This window comes from Octopus bimaculoides, chromosome 5, assembly GCF_046866305.1.
Source record: "Octopus bimaculoides isolate indiv1 chromosome 5, ASM4686630v1, whole genome shotgun sequence".
Lineage (NCBI taxonomy): Eukaryota > Metazoa > Mollusca > Cephalopoda > Octopoda > Octopodidae > Octopus > Octopus bimaculoides.
This window is the reverse complement of record NC_142932.1, coordinates 51,577,226-51,594,725: the sequence shown is the minus strand read 5'-3', so window position 1 is coordinate 51,594,725 and position 17,500 is coordinate 51,577,226. Positions and strand designations below refer to the sequence as shown.

Below are 17,500 nucleotides of genomic sequence, written 5' to 3'. Positions count from 1 at the left end.
CGTCGTCCTCACAGCAGAAGCCATTCTAAGTCACAGTAGTCTACTTCTACTCCAACGGTTTCCTATCTCTGCTGGTACCATGCTGCATTTAAGGACAAAGCCCATCGATGCATCCCGCCCTGTTCATTCAAGCCGTCGGGAAACTAGTTGTGGAAGATTTGGGCATGTCAAATTCTTCCCGAAATTTTTCATCTCATCATGTATTCTTTGTTAAGGATTATGTGTCTGACGAATCGTTAATGGTTGACACCAGATCCAGCTGTTCTATTTGGCCTTTGCATCTTACTTCAGACAAGCTGAAGTAATCTGCCATTACCCTGCACGCAGTGAATCTATCTATCCCCAATAAAAACTTATGGTCAGGTCTCATTAAACCTAGATTTCAACCTTCAAAGGGATTTTAGGTGGGTTTTTGTTATAGCAGATCTACCATACTCCATTCTGGGCACGAACTTCTTAAACCACTTTCAATTGTTAATAGATGTCAAGCAACAGAGACTCGTGGACGATTCTACATCTTTGTTTACGCCTGCTTGGGTTACTACTAATGCAATTTTCAGCCCCTCATTTTTTGTCGCCACTGCTGGTGACCAGTTCCACTCCCTTTTGGCTTCTTTCCCAGAGCTGGTAGATCTGACTTTCAAATCAGTCAAAGACACACAGTCGACTCGCCATTATATCACTACTTCTGGACCACCCGTCTTTTCACGTCCATGGTGACTCACCCTTGATTGGCTCAAAAAGGTTTGATCTGAGTTTGAGCATATGCTTCAACTTGGCCATTTTTGCCCTCCACCTTGGGCATTTCCTCCACATTGGGCATGGAATGGGGATTCAAATTTTTGCCCGGTGGGGGATTACAGATGTTTGAATGTGGTCACTGTTCCCAATCGCTATCTGATAAGGAATCTCCAGGATTTTTCTTCAAACTTGCATGGTTGTACTATTTTTTCCAAGGTTGACCTCATCCGGGCTTATCATCAAATTCCGATGAACCCTGATGACATTCCCAAAACTGCCGTAACCACCCCTTTTGGAAGTTTCAAGTTCCTGTTTATGAGCTTCGGTTTGTGGAATGCAGCGAGCACATTTCAGAGGTTTATTGCCGAAGTTGTCTGTGGACTTGACTTTGTTTGCTTACATTGATGATTTGCTCATAGCTAGTGACACATGTAAAAATCACCTCCAACACTTATCTCAACTTTTTCAGTGTTTTTGCACCTACAACATGCGCATCAACTCCAATAAGTGTATTTTCGATAAGACCTCTCTGGAATTCCTAGGTCATTATATAGATTCTAATGGTATCTGACCCCTCTCCTCCAAAGTCGATGCAATTCAACACATCTCACCTCCCATTTCTTTACACCAACTGTGTCACGTCTTGGGAATTGTCAACTTCTACAGGAGATTCATACCTAAATGTGCAGACAAGTTACTTCCCTTCCCTCAACTATTGAAAGCAAATACAAAAAAAATTTCTCCAATCACTTTATCTGCCGAGGCATTATCTTCTTTTGAGTCAATCAAGAAGGAAATAGCTTGCACATCCAGTTCCAGATGCTTGTCTCTCTTTATCAGTTGATTCATCAGACTCTGCAGTTGGTGCTGTTTTACAACATACCGTCGGTAATCAGGCTTGACCTTTGGCATTTTTTTCTCATCAATTAAAGCCAGCTGAACGTCATTTCAGTATGTCTGATCATGAACTCTTAGCAATCTACCAGTTGGTTCGTCATGTCAACTCGAGGGCTGAAACTTTGTGATTTATATTGATCACAAGCCTCTTATGTTTATTCTGTCATCTAAATCGGACAAACACTCGCCTCGTGCTTTTCGTCACCTGGACTGTATTTCCCAGTTCACGAGTGACATTCGGCATATATTTGGAACAGAGAACGTACCTACTGACACACTCTCTCATCTCCCTGTGTGTTCTCTTTCATCTCCTGCTGCAATCAATTTAGGTGCTATTGTGCAAGATCAGCCAGCCCTGGACACACTGGATCTAACTTCCACCAAGTTGTCCTGTTGCAAATTTGCCTATCTTCCACTTCTGTCTGCTGAAGGCACAATCCTTTGTGACGCAGCTACTGGTTCTCCCAGACTGTTTGTACCTGAAAACCACCAGCATTCCATTTTTGATGCCTTGCATTCAGTCACATTCTGGCATCACTGCCTCGGTGAAGCTTATTACGGTTCGGACATTGACAAATGGACTCATGTTTTTGTTTAAGATGATTCTGCCAGAGGACCGCTTGTTTCTCCCTATAAAAGACCATTTTGTGTGCTATCACACACACCCAAAACTTTGAGTCTCGGCATCAATGGTCGGGCAGAGACCGTGTCAATTGACAGACTTAAAAAGGCACATTTTGAGGTTTCCACACCCTTCGATGACACCCCAGCCACGCCCATTTTTGATCCTTTACAACCACCTACACGTCCACTTGCACATTCACATTTGACCACACCATCACCTACACCTCCACCTTTGTCACCACAACCTAACACAAACAAACCTTATGTCACCAGGACAGGCCGTACTGTGCATTGGCCCAAAAAACTTACCAGAACTATTAACATCTGTCAACCTCTTTTGTGTTTCCTGTGACAGACAATTGCTTTCTTGTGATACTGAACAATTCCAATGCTTTGCCATAGAACATTTTTGTCAAAATTTTCTGCATGCCGATTCATATTTCTTGTAATTATTTTATTTTGACTTGTCACATTTTGTACCATATCTTGTTTGCGATCAGTTACCATCTTTGCTCTTTTCTTGTGCCTGCTCCAGTTATTCTCCATTTTTTGCACTAATATTCTCAGTGGGGAGCCCCTGAAGCAAGGCACAAGAAGCCAGCACCATTTTGAGTGAGGTCTCACCGGTAGCCATTGCCATGTATGTGACAAGAACGAGATCTCACCTGTAACCATTTGCTATACGCAAGACAACAACGAGATTCTCGACAGTAGCAAGAAACTAACGACATTCACTCTCTCATTTTCCTTCTCACACTTACGCTGAGAAATATTGTGTAGCCAGCAGCTTACAGTGGGCTCTTGTCCCACCCTGACTCCACATGCTTATCTCCAGAGGTAATGAACCTCATGGGAGTTAAAACAAACCACGTGCTGCAATAAAGATGGTCACTGAGAGCGAACCACATGAATGAGAACTCTGTAAATAAACGGCTATTGAGTTGTACTCTGCTTGTGAACTTCTTCATGTTCCAGATGCTTGAAACTACAAAAATAATTATAATGGGAGAAGGAGATACTCCACAGGTAATCATAAACCTTCCATTCCATTGTGTGTGTGTGTGTGTGTGTGTGTGTGTGTGTGTGTGTGTGTGTGTGTGTGTGTGTGTGTGTGTGTGTGTGTGTGTGTGTGTGTGTGTGTGTGTGTGTGTGTGTGTGTGTGTGTGTGTGTGTGTGTGTGTGTGTGTGTGTGTGTGTGTGTGTGTGTGTGTGTGTGTGTGTGTGTGTGTGTGTGTGTGTGTATGCATATTAGGAGAAAAAGGACATATTGCAGAGTAATCCACAATTCCAGTTATTTACGAGTTATTCGATGATTAGTCAAACACTTGGTATGGCTTGGAATAGCAATAAATAAACCAGATTTTAAATTTTGCAACAGTTGTTTCATCATTTGAATTATGCAATACATGAATGCAGTTCTAAAGCTCATCAGGCAGTATTTAAAACAGAGTTGAATGATGACTTGTTGAGTTATCATTTGATTCTCAGTCAAGCTAATATGGCCATAGTCAGTTAAATGTCTTTGGCCAAACAGAATATAACAGTGATGATGGGTTACAAACTGTTGCTTTTTGACTTTTCAGTTATTATTATTTTTCTATGTAAGCAATGACTTAGTTTGTGATTTTTAATAGGTTTAATATGTGATTTTTAATAAGTTTTGAACCTGAAGAAAACACCTAACCTATAAGATGTTATTTTGACTGTTCTTATTGTTGCTTTTGTTAAGTCCCACTTCAAACCAATCATTTAGAATGATTATCTATGACATTCCATCTATAACTATCTTGTCTGCAAAATCAGGAAGCAAAGATGTTTACTGGCAATGCATGAAAGCAAATTTTGCTCTTCTGGCCTTCTTGTATGCAAGTCTGTGATAGGAGAATGTAATCCATTTGATGATAGTAGATGATTTCCTGTAGGTTGTGTAGATAATATACTTCACAACCACAGTGTCAACACAGTTGCTGTTGATTTGCTGTTGAATCACTTGTTAGGAAATGTGTGAAAAGTATGGAAAGACACACCAACAAGGATGGTTTCAGTCATTTGCTTGGATGATGCAGATGTGGCAGAGTTAAAGCAAAAGTATTCAGTATAGCGATGACTGAGCTGTGATTTCAATTATCATTATCCTTAAGGAGTACAGATTAATATGATGTGGAAAGATTAAAATAGGAAATTGTCAAACAACCTTACTGAGGACAGAAACTGTCATGTGGAGTAATTGTTTGGATTTAAACATGAAATAAAAATCAAAATAACTTGGAGAGAATGAAATGGTCAGAGACTTGACTATGTGAGGAGACTAGCTGGTACATATATAGATTAATATGGTAAAGTTTTATACTTCTGAACTCACAGAATTAACGTGAGACGAATAAGAGAGTTAGCAGTAGCGGTTTACATTGGACAATGACTTTGGAGAGAGGTAAGGAATGGCTACATGTTCTCAATCAATCCAGGAAGACACATTTTTGAACATCCCCTTGTTGCTTCTTCTATGAATATTGGTTTCAAGTTTTGGCACAGGACCAGCAATTTTGGTTAAGTTGATTAGATTTCCCAAGACTCAAATGGTACTTATTTTATCGACCCTGAATGGACGAAAGGCAAAATCAACCTCAGTAGAATTTGAACCCAGAACATAAAGCCAGACAGAATGCCACTAAGCATTTTCCCCAGTGCAGTAATGATTCTGCCACCTCGCTGCCTTTTCTTCTATGAATATTGATGTGGTGTGAAGAATTGTTCAGATTGATTTTTCATGCCTTGTGTTGGAATTTGGTAGATAGAAACTGAAAGAATCCTATCATGTATATGTGAGTGTGAATGTGTGTGTGTGTGTGTGTGTGTGTGTGTGTGTGTGTGTGTGTGTGTGTGTGTGTGTGTGTGTGTGTTTACAATCTAAAGTGAACAATGCAACAGATGGTGATGTCACTGTTTGTAGCTGGGCTGCAACTATAATGACGTTTGTTGATATTCCATGTCACAAAATGTTTGGTACCTCTGCACTCAAAAATTCTTTTAGAATTAAAATCCCTGCACTTGAAAAATAGTTAAGATTTAGTGACAGGATGAGAATCCAGCTATAGAAATATTACCTCAAGTACCTCCTCACCTAAAAAGCCAAAAAGGTAAATGAACAAATAAACTATTTTGAATGTCGAAGCATTCAGACTTTTCCCAATGACACCAACAATGTGATTAGAGTATAATGCTTTCAATTGCAAATCAAAATCACATTATTATTTCAAACCATTTTCCTGTTAGTGAATCTTGATCTTAATACTCACCATTTTGACACTGAAGATTTGTGGCTGATTTCTGAAAAATTCACAAAAAATAAGAAACAATTAATTAGGGAAATATTGACAAGAAATTGAGATGTTATGGTAAAAAAAAACAAAAAAAACATGAAATATGAAGTAAACCTGAACCAAGAGGTTTCCACCATTGAGAATATTTTTATGTCTCAGTAATAAAAGGTCACTCTAAACTGTAACATATGTTTGATTTGTGTTTTAATCAATAACTTTAGTCATTACTATGATATCAATACAATTAAAATAAGGTGACATCAGGTATTCAACAAGGACAAATGACATCATAAATCATTGAAGTGACTTTTTCACATGTCTCTCTGTGAATAAATCATAAAAACATGAAAGAATCATTTGACATAAGAAACGTAGGTAAGTACAGAAGATTTTTAAAAAAGTGATAACATGTACATTAACAACATCTAAGAAAACAAAACCTGACAAAATCTGTCAACCGAAAAAGTTGTTTGAACAGTTTGGGTCTCAGAGCAACCAAGAGAGGGGGTCATGTCTTGATTGTAATTCAAGTACAGTATTTGGTAATGAATAAAGATATTGTCTATATCCTTGTTTTAAAATAGTTATACTGTATTTGTGCATGTTGTAGTACCAAATAAAGGTACAACTGGAAAAGCAGATTTAATGAAATACAGCTATTAGAGTTTAAAAAAATATAGCAATATTTTCATATTTCCTGAAAAGGAGTGTTTTGTGGAGCTTTTTTACATTTTCTTTTTCTTTTTTGAAAAGTATGAAAACACAATATTTTTTCTCATTATATTCTAATTACCAAATGCCCTAATTAAGGCATGCAACAGCATGACAATAACAGCAATTATTTTCCATAACTTTAAAAGTTAATTACAAAATTGCTGTAGTTACAAGAGGTAATTATGTTCTGTCAGTGTTATGTAGTAGTAGTAGTAGTAGTAGTAGTAGTAGTAGTAGTAGTGGTGGTTTCTTTATTGACCACAAAGGGCTCGTGCATACAATAAACATTAAAACTAGTGCTTAAAATGCAAGCATGGTAGGACAAACACAGTTTTATTTTAAAATAAGAGAAAAAAGAGTGAGAACTTTATACAATAAATGGGTTAAAAATTTGATAAAAGTATGGAATAAGTATAAAATTACTTGAAAATTCAGAAATTAAAACAAGATGTCACAATAATAGTAAAAGTAGGAAAATATATTTAGCAGTACCCACACACAGATAAAAATCCTCCACCTACATCAGCTCATATTTGCAAGCACCGCATATCGTGATCATCAACAGTCCCATTCCATTTCTTTCAGATACCAAGAACCTGTCTATTCAAAATTTGTAAGAACAGTTTGGCTATCAGAGCAAGTGAAAGAGGGTCCATGTCTTGACTGTAATTTAAGTGCAGTATTTGACAATAGATAAAGATTCTGCATGCATCCCTGTTTTAAAATAGGCATATTGCATTTCTGTGAAGTTGCATGGCTAAAGCGGTTAGGATATTTGGCTCATGATCACAAGGTTGTGAGTTCAATTCCCATGGACATGCTGTGTCCTCAAGCAAGACACTTTATTTCAAGTTGCTCCAGTCTGCTCAGCTGGCAAAAATGAGTAGTACTTGTATTTCAAAGGACCAGCCTTTTCACACTCTGTGTCATGCTGAATCTCTCTGAGAATTACATAAAAAATTTGAAACTAATATGTTACCATGGAGATGCAAATGTTTGCTACCTCAGCCCACCTTTTGAAGATAACTTCCACTGATTCCATTTCTGGATGAGCCTGCTATCTTATCTGTAATGCCATCTCTGTTTCTATCCACCTGGAAGTCATAACTGAACAAGAATACAAGCATCTTAAACAGAATACCTGTTCAGCAACAGGTGCCACTGTTGTGACTAGCGTAGACTTAACTCTACAGATACCAAATTGTAAACCTACCTACATGTCTTGATTACTGAATGCTCCTGTTACTGCCTCAGACCCCTTCAGCATGGTGATAACCACCTCACTTTCTGTGACTAGATGAAACTCCGTTGAAAGTGCCAACCAAATTAAAACTATTCAAAAAATTATACACATCATTCTTGCACAACATGAAACTTAAAATGCAGTGCCAGTTTTCACAACACATCAATTTGATATTAAAAAAAAAATGGAGTAAAGCAGGACTGCATCATTGCCTCTACATTCTTTTTCCACTTCCCATTCAGCTAGCTCAAGTTCACTATGAGTAAATTTCTGCCTTGCACCCAGATCTTATACTGATCAAATAAAAGACTATCTAATAATGGTTTACTCCTTGTCAGAACAAAGGCCACAACAACCAAGTCAACCGAACACTAGTACACAGTTAATATCACAGTTAGCATAGCATTCACAGAACTATTGGCAATTGCCAACATTTTGCCTGCTGTATATGCGAGAATGAGTCTAATTCTCAACATAGTAAAACAGTTGATTTGCATTAACAACTACCCAACAAGCAGGGATTCATGTACAATGATAGCTGATGGAAAATGTAGAGTACTTTCAGTATCAGGCTAGTCACCAATAACAGAATAAAGAGAATGATGTACAGATCCAATACAGATAAAATGGATCAGTGCAACCTTTTATCATCTGAAAAGACAAGTATTTGATCATGATCTGAGACAAGCAAGGAAACTTATGGTATACAAAGCAGTTCTTGTAATGCTGCTCTACTCTATGGTTCTGAAACCTGAAGAAACTATTGGTGGCATCTCTATAAGTTGGAAATATGTCACTAGAGATGTCAGAGAAGAATAAAGCACATCTCATAGAATAGACTATCTTCCATCAAGATATGTCTTGGACTGAAACCATGATTATGCAACATCAGCTTGGATGGAAAGGACGTCATGCAAATAGTAGACCATCAGTCGCCCAAACAACTGTTTTAATCATACTTGAATGAAAGAAAGCACACATGAGGGACAAAGAAAACTGTTCAAAAGCATAGTTGAAGGAAATTCCAAAAGCCTGAATGTGTGTAGGAGGGGGAATATTTGGTGAACAACCAGTACAAGCGAAGGTAGATTGTCCCTAATAAAACTCAACACTTTGACAGTACAAACCAATCAACACAATACCTCTTCTCTCATGTGGTAATAAGAGCCCAATCTGAGACTGGGTCTAAGGTTTCTATGTAGTCACATGTAGGACCATAAAAGTTCATTCTTATAATTATTCTTGATCCCAAGGGCTTGCTGACAACTGCAACTACCATATAAACAAGATATTGCTTGTTTGCGACAGAGACAGTATAGGTATTAGAATATAACAATAGAAAAAAGAAGTGAGCAAAAAGTTTAGCCTTCAAATAAATCAATAAACTTTTCTCTATTTTATCAAAAATTGCGTGGTTGATGATTAGAAAAAGGATCTGATAACAAGCCACAGTTGTTGCGAGATGTTAAACATAAACAGTGAGTCACTGAGGTCCTAAGTATTTTATTGCACAACCTCAATTGAAGCTCAAGGAAATGGGTTAAGAGTATAAATAAATAAATATTTCCAATCAATACAACAAAGGCAAACAATTATATTGATTGGAGTTTTGTGCTTACCTTTGCAGTAAAATCTTCAGTAATATTGGCTTCAAATTTTGGCACAAGGCCAGAAATTTTAGGTGAGAGGTAAATCAATTACATTCACCCCAGTGCTCAGCTGGTACTTATTTTATTGACACCGAAAGGATGAAAGGCAATGTCAACCTCAGTGGAGTATGAACTCAGAATGTAAAGACAGATGAAATACAGCTAAGAATTTTGCTCAGCATGCTAAAAAGTCTGTCAGCTCGCCACTTTAAGATTTTCGGTAATATTCAACATATTTGAGAGCTAAGCATGGTTGTGTGGTAAGAAGCTTGCTTACCAGCCACATAGTCTCTGGTTCAGTCCCACTGCATGGCATCTTGAGCAAGTGTCTTCTACTACAGCCTCGGACCAACCAACACCTTGAGAGTGGATTTGGTAGACAGAAACTGAAAGAAGCCTGTCTTATATATGTGTGTGTGTGTGTGTGTGTGTGTGTGTGTGTGTGTGTGTGTGTGTTTGTCCATCTACCATCGCTTGACAGCCGATATTGGTGTGTTTACATCCCTGAAACTTAGTGGTTCAGCAAAATATACCGATAGAATAAGTACTAGACTTACAAAGAATAAGTCCTGGGGTCGATTTGTTCGACTAAAAGGCAGTGCTCCAGCATGGCTGCAGTTAAATGAGTGAAGTAAGTAAAAGAATATGTATATATATATATATATATATATATATATATATATACTCTCAGGTCTCAAATTTGTTCAGTATTACTGTTCAAGTTCAAAGATTTGAGCAAAGTCAACTCCAACATTGGGACCATCTTTGTGCAAGCTTGAAGGCACACTAGCAAAAAGCTGCTCCTCTAAATGGAAACCTTACCTTCATTGCGGTTTTGTGGCATGAAGCAAACTAGGCCTTTCTACCTACTCAAGAAAATACATAGTAAATGATCCACAAGTACTCAAGCAAACTGAGTCCTCAACTTGTTCCCTTTGTCAAAAGGTTTGTAAGGTACTCACAGGCCTCAAGAGACACATTCGTGTCCATAGAACATGATTACCGTTTTATTTTACTGAACCCTCATTGGTCGTGAACGACAAGAGAATCCATCATCTCTATATATATATATATATATATATATATATATATATACTAGCTGATATACCTGGTAATTCTGAGGAAAGCGGGGCTTATCTCTTGGTTCCATTCTCATAATTGTTTCGTGAATCCAGTAACAACAACACAAAGTATGTAGCCCTTAAAATGGTCTCTGTGCATTTGTTGAGAATACTAAACTGTCTTACACAGAATCTTGTTTTTAGGAACTCCCAATAAGTTATTAATACCCAAATTGTGAAGTCAGTTATGGAATAGCATGAAATTAGTTACCCGATAGTAAGAATTCAAATAAAGTAGCTCCGAAAAGGGCTTTAATACATTCCCAGAGTATATAGATCTTAGGAGGAAATACTAATAAGGTATGCATACTAAAATCCTGAAGCATGTTACGTAATAACAGGCCAATCAGATATGAAATAATAACAATTCAAAGTAAATAACTCTGAAAAAAGCTTTTGTGCATATGCAGAGAATATTACCTTTAGTGGTGCTAGTGTTGGCGTATTCGGGAATAAGTCACTAACTGAAATAAGTGGATCTATTAGGGTTATTTCCCTTAAATGTTTAAAAATAATATATTAGTTATATGTAGTAGATATAAGAATCGCTTCCAGGAGCCCTATTACCGATATCTCAACAATCTAAGTATGACCCTAGTTTTCTAGACATGAGTTCTACTCACATGTCAAGTTTCATAAAATGTTGTTGGAGGAGTTAGACAACAACGCCTCAAACAAACACACCCACAGATTTCCACATATGTAGTAGATTAGCAGATATCTTTGTATTTGTATGTCTGTTCCTAATGTTTCTTTCTCTCACCTCTCGAGTGAGAGATGGGAGAAAGAAACAGAGAATCAAACTGAGGGAGTGGCTTTTTACTTCTCGTCTTCCATCTCCTCATTTGTTACAACATTTCGATAGAGGGAGAAATGTAAAGGAGGGTGAAAGAAGAGGAGTTACCAACTCATTGATTAAGTGGCATTGACTCCCTCTGATGACTGTATGACACTGAATATAACTATAAACCACCATTCTTGAACCTTTAGAAAAAAATTTTTGAACAGGAAAACTTGCACACTTCCTTTGAAGTTTGCCATATCAATGTAAATAATCAGCCAGTGCTGATTGGTTGAGCCATATTCATGTAGGCACTAATACCTTTTGTGGTGACAGTTCTCCTTTTATGGAGATAGATTAGGCTGTTGTTCTGAACTGGAAAAACCTGAGAGCTATGGTTGAAAACTCAGCAGGGACCACATTTCAATATACTTGTGGTAACTGGTGTGGAATGAATGACTATAGCCAGTAAATTATGCAAGTATCAAATATATGTCACATTTAATGGTGTAGGAAAAGAAGAAGGAAAGAAAAAAGGGAAAAAAAGAAGTCAGGGAAGAAAAACTTTGCAGATTTTTTCATGTACTACAGAAAAGAAAGTCAATAATGAAGGCTTCTGAGTGACTAAAATTTCAAACTTTAGAGGTTTAAGGTTTGTAACATTTTTACTGTTAATTTCTGTTTTCTAAAAACAATTGTAATTTTCATCATTAACATGCAAAACTTCATCAGTGTAAAAATTTTGAACAAATCATGAAGGATCCACCTTAGGCCAATGCAAGAAATATGGATAATCTCTGGACTTCTATAATGAAAATAACTGAATGAGAAGATGCATTGGAGAAATGATTGAAGAACAGAACAATATTAATTATGAAGATAGTTATTTATTAAGTTGATTATAACATTGATTTCAAATTTTGGCACGAGGCCAGAAAGTTTTGGGAAGGAGGTAAGTTGATTACTTTGACCCCAATACTCAACTGGTCCTTCTTATATTAACCCTGGAAGGATGAAAGGCAAAGTCTACCTCGGCGGAATTTGAACTCAGGACATAAGATGGACAAAATGCTGCTAAGCATTTTACCCAGTGTGCTAACGATTCTGACAGATTGCCATCTTAAAGTTGATTATAGTCTTTCATCTTTTCCTTGTTTCAGTCATTAGATTGTGGCCATACTGGGGCACCACCTTGAAGAATTTTTTAGGTGAATGAATCAACCCCAGTACTTATTTGTTGTTTTAAACCTGGAAATAATTCTATAAGTCTCTGTTGACAAACTGTTAAGTTACCACACCAACACTAGTTGTCAAGCGGTAGTAGGACACACACACACATGCACGTGCGCGCACACAAACACACACACATACACAACAGGCTTTCAGCTTCCATCCACATAAAATCCTTTCACAAGGTTTTGGTAGGCCCGAGGCTAAAGTAGAAGACACTTGACCAAGGTACTGTGCGACAGGATTGAACTCAGAACTATCTAGTTGGGAGAGTTTAAATGTAGTTACAACAGTATGTCCTTCCGTTGAAATGAAATTTCAGTAAATTTCTATATCTTTGTGCAGCTGAGGATTGCTCTGCATTTTACATTTAATGTAATGTTCACATTGCTTAAATAAATGGAGTCGCATGAAACGATCGTACTGCATTAACTTCAAATATCCTTGTTGCTTATTTTGAATTTAATCAGCTTATTTTGGAATTATATGGATAATACCATACTTAATTCTGGTGCCTAAACTTAAGTACCATATTCACTTTGAATCTATCTATCTATCTATCTATCTATATATATATATATATATCATCATCATCATCATCATCGTTTAACGTCCGCTTTCCATGCTAGCATGGGTTGGACGATTTGACTGAGGACTGGTGAAACCGGATGGCAACACCAGGCTCCAGTCTGATTTGGCAGAGTTTCTACAGCTGGATGCCCTTCCTAACGCCAACCACTCAGAGAGTGTAGTGGGTGCTTTTACGTGTCACCCGCACGAAAACGGCCACGCTCGAAATGGTGTCTTTTATGTGCCACCCGCACAAGCCAGTCCAGGGGCACTGGCAACGATCTCGCTCGAAAATCCTACAGGAGCCAGTCAGGCGGTACTGGCAACGGCCACGCTCAAAATGGTGCATCTCATGTGCCACCCGCACAAGAACCAGTCCAGGGGCACTGGCAACGATCTTACTTGGCTTGCCGGGTCTTCTCACGCACAGCCCATTTCCAAAGGTCTCGGTCCGTAGTCATCGCCTCGGTGAGGCCCAATGTACGAAGGTCTTGCCTCACCACCTCAGCCCAGGTCTTCCTGGGCCTACCTCTTCCACGGGTTCCCTCAACTGTTAGGGTGTGGCACTTTTTCACGCAGCTATCCTCCTCCATTCTCACCACATGTCCATACCAGCGCAATCGTCTCTCTTGCACGCCACAACTGATGCTTCTAATGTTCAGCTTTTCTCTCAAGATACTTACACTCTGACGGGTATTCACATTGACATTACACATCCAACGGAGCATACTGGCTTCATTCCTTGCGAGCTTACGTATGTCCTCAGCAGTTACAGCCCATGTTTCACTGCCATGTAGCATGGTTGTTCGTACGCATGCGTCATACAGTCTGCCTTTTACTCTGAGTGAGAGTCCCTTTGTCGCCAGCAGGGGTAAGAGCTCTCTAAACTTTGCCCAGGCTATTCTTATTCTAGCAGCTACACTTTCAGCGCACCCACCCCCACTACTAACTTGGTCGCCCAGATAGCGGAAGCTATCGACTACCTCTAGTTTTTCACCCTGGAATGAGATATATATACATATGTATATATATACACATGTATATATACATATGTATATATACATATACATATGTATATATATATACATATACATATACATTTGACTGCGGCCATACTGGATCACCGCCTTAATAGTCGAGCAAATCGATCCCAGAGCATATTCTTTGTAAGTCTAGTACTTATTCTATCAGTCTTTTTTGTCAAACTGCTAATTTACTGGGACGCAAACACACCAGCATCGATTGTCAAGCTATGCTGAGGGGTAAAGCAGACACACAAACATACATATACACATATATATCTATACATGCATATATATATATATATATATATATATATATATATATATATATATATATATATATATATATATATATATACATATATATATATATATATATATATATATACATATATATATATATATATATATATATATATATATATATATATACATATATATATATATACATATACACACACATATGTTTATATATATACATATACACACACATATATATATACCAGACGATTGTGCTGGTATGGACATGTGGCAAGAATGGATGAGGAGAGCTGTGTATATATGGAAGCCAGACAGCTGTGTATGTATATATATATATATCGACAACAGATTAAAAACCCAGAAGTCCGCCAAATACCACTGAGTAACCATCTGGCAACATGTGGTCATCAAACTTTTATTTTATTTCCATTCCATAAACTTTACAACCGGAATGAAATTGAGAGAAAATGCAAAGAAAAGGACTTTATTAAGAAATTCAAACCCACTCTTAACAAACAATGACTAAATTTATCTTACTTGGGGTTTAAAAATCTTATCCCTATAACTAAAACACAAAAAATCTCGCCTTTATATATTTAATCCTTTATATTGAACACTCAATATTCCATATATTCAATAAGACATTCAATACTTTATTTCATTGTACCATCCATTTTTATATTATATATTGTATATTCCATATCCCACATTAATTTTACAAGAATATAAATAAAACATAAAAAACAGACAAAGTTGGAACTCTTTTAAACAAAATAATATATATATATATATATATATATATATACATATGTATATATATATGTATATATATATATATATACATATGTATATATATATGTATATATATATATATATACATATGTATATATATATGTATATATATATATATATACATATGTATATATATATGTATATATATATATATATACATATGTATATATATATGTATATATATATATATATACATATGTATATATATATGTATATATATATATATATACATATGTATATATATATGTATATATATATATATATACATATGTATATATATATGTATATATATATATATATACATATGTATATATATATATATATACATATGTATATATATATGTATATATATATATATATATACATATGTATATATATATGTATATATATATATATATATACATATGTATATATATATGTATATATATATATATATACATATGTATATATATATGTATATATATATATATATATATATATATATATATATATATATGTATATATATACATATACATATACTCTTTTACTTGTTTCAGTCATTTGACTGTGGCCATGCTGGAGCACCGACTTTAGTCGAGCAAATCGACCCCAGGACTTATTCTTTGAAAGCCTAGTACTTATTCTATCGGTCTTTTTTGCTGAACCGCTAAGTTACGGGGACGTAAACACACCAGCATCGGTTGTCAAGCGGTGCTGGGGGGGACAAACACTGACACACAAACACACATACATATATATATATACATATATATGACAGGCTTCTTTCAGTTTCTGTCTACCAAATCCACTCACAAGGCTTTGGTCGGCCCGAGGATATAGTAGAAGACACTTGCCCAAGTGGGACTGAATCCAGGACAATGTGGTTGGTAAGCAAGCTACTTTACCACACAGCCACTCCTGTGCCTATACATATATATTTATGTATATATATATCATCATCATCGTTTAACGTCCGCTTTCCATGCTAGCATGGGTTGGACGATTTGACTGAGGACTGGTGAAACCAGATGGCTACACCAGGCTCCAATCTCATTTGGCAGAGTTTCTACAGCTGGATGCCCTTCCTAACACCAACCACTCAGAGAGTGTAGTGGGTGCTTTTACTTGCCACCGGCACGAAGGCCAATTAGGCAGTACTGGCAACGGCCACGCTCAAAATGTTGTATTTTACGTGCCACCCGTACAAGAGACAGTCCAGGGGCACTGGCAACGAGCTTGCTCGAAAGTCCTTACACATGCCATGGGCACAAGTGCCAGATAGGCGACGCTGGGCACAGGTGCCATCACGATTTCGCTTTCGCTTGCCTCAACAGGTCTTTGCAAGCCGAGTTTCATGTCATATATATATATATATATATATATATATATCATCATCATCATCATCATCATCGTTTAGCGTCTACTTTCCATGCTAGCATGGGTTGGACGATTTGACTGACGACTGGAAGCCAGAAGGCTGCACCAGGCTCCAATCTGATTTGGCAGAGTTTCTACAGCTGGATGTCCTTCCTAATGCTAACCACTCTGAGAGTGTAGTGGGTGCTTTTATGTGCCACTGGCACGAGGGCCAGTCACATAGTACTGGCAATGGCCATGCCCAAAAAGGTGTTTTCTACGTGCCACCTGCATGGAAGTCAGTCCAGTGGCACTGGCAACGACATATATATATGTGTGTGGTGTGTGTGTGTGTGTGTATGTTTATATATATATATATTTGTTTTGCAAGATTTTTGATGTGAAATTGTGTGTTGAAACAGATGTTGTTGCACTTGGGGACGGTCATATTGCCAGTTTAGCCAATAAAAACACACGCACTGTATATTTGATGTTAATTTGCTTCAGCTTTATATTACATTACGTTACATTAATACTACTTCAGCCAGAGTTCTTTCGTCACACTTCTGTGACCTCATCAGTGGTCCTTTGCTTTCTTCTTTCTTATGTGTGTCCCACCTTGCTAACTATTAGCCATTTTGTATTTTGTATTCCTATTGTATGTGTCTACGCATGCGTATCCCTCGATGTGTGTCTATGTTTTGTAAGTGCATGTGTGTGTATGGGGAGTGCCTGTATTATCTATATCCTCTGTTAATACGTGTTCGTTTATTTTTGCTTTTATTTATTTATTTGTTCATGTGTTTATACCTACTTTTTTTTGTATTTAATTTAATTTTGTTAACGTATATAGTATTTAATTCCATTTGATTATCTATGTATTGTATTATATTTTGTTCATATTGTTATTGGTTTATGGGGAATTTATTGTCATATGTTGTGGTTAGTTAGGGGTGTGCGTTAGTGTTCCATTCCAGTTTCCTATTCAGGCTAGGTTTATCTTCTATTATGTGTGTAGCTTCTGTAATTTGTCTAAGTGCTGCGTCTCTGCTATGTGTGGATAAGATTTTAATTTCTATGTTGTTGAGTGAGCCTCTGTGTTCTTGCTCAGCGTGCTGGTACAGAACTAATGTATATATTATAGATATGTATGTGTATATATATATATATTTATATATATATATATATATATATATATA

At 36.9% G+C, this 17,500-nt stretch overlaps 1 protein-coding gene and 1 pseudogene across 5 annotated transcripts in view; one reads left to right on the top strand and one right to left on the bottom strand.

Moving 5' to 3' along the window:
- Positions 1–39, top strand: part of LOC149135544 (uncharacterized) — a 771-nt pseudogene extending 732 nt beyond the window's left edge.
- The window catches only part of LOC106881248 (uncharacterized), a 297,452-nt gene that overhangs the window by 219,205 nt on the left and 60,747 nt on the right, over positions 1–17,500 (bottom strand). For all 5 annotated transcript variants that reach the window (XR_008264114.2, XM_052967796.2, XM_052967797.2 and 2 more), the window contains exon 2: positions 5,559–5,589. Coding sequence is in view for 2 of the 5 variants with exons in the window: in XM_052967796.2 (XP_052823756.1) it covers positions 5,559–5,589 (31 nt within the window). In the remaining 3 variants the exon portion in view is untranslated. The remainder of the gene's footprint in view (positions 1–5,558; positions 5,590–17,500) is intronic.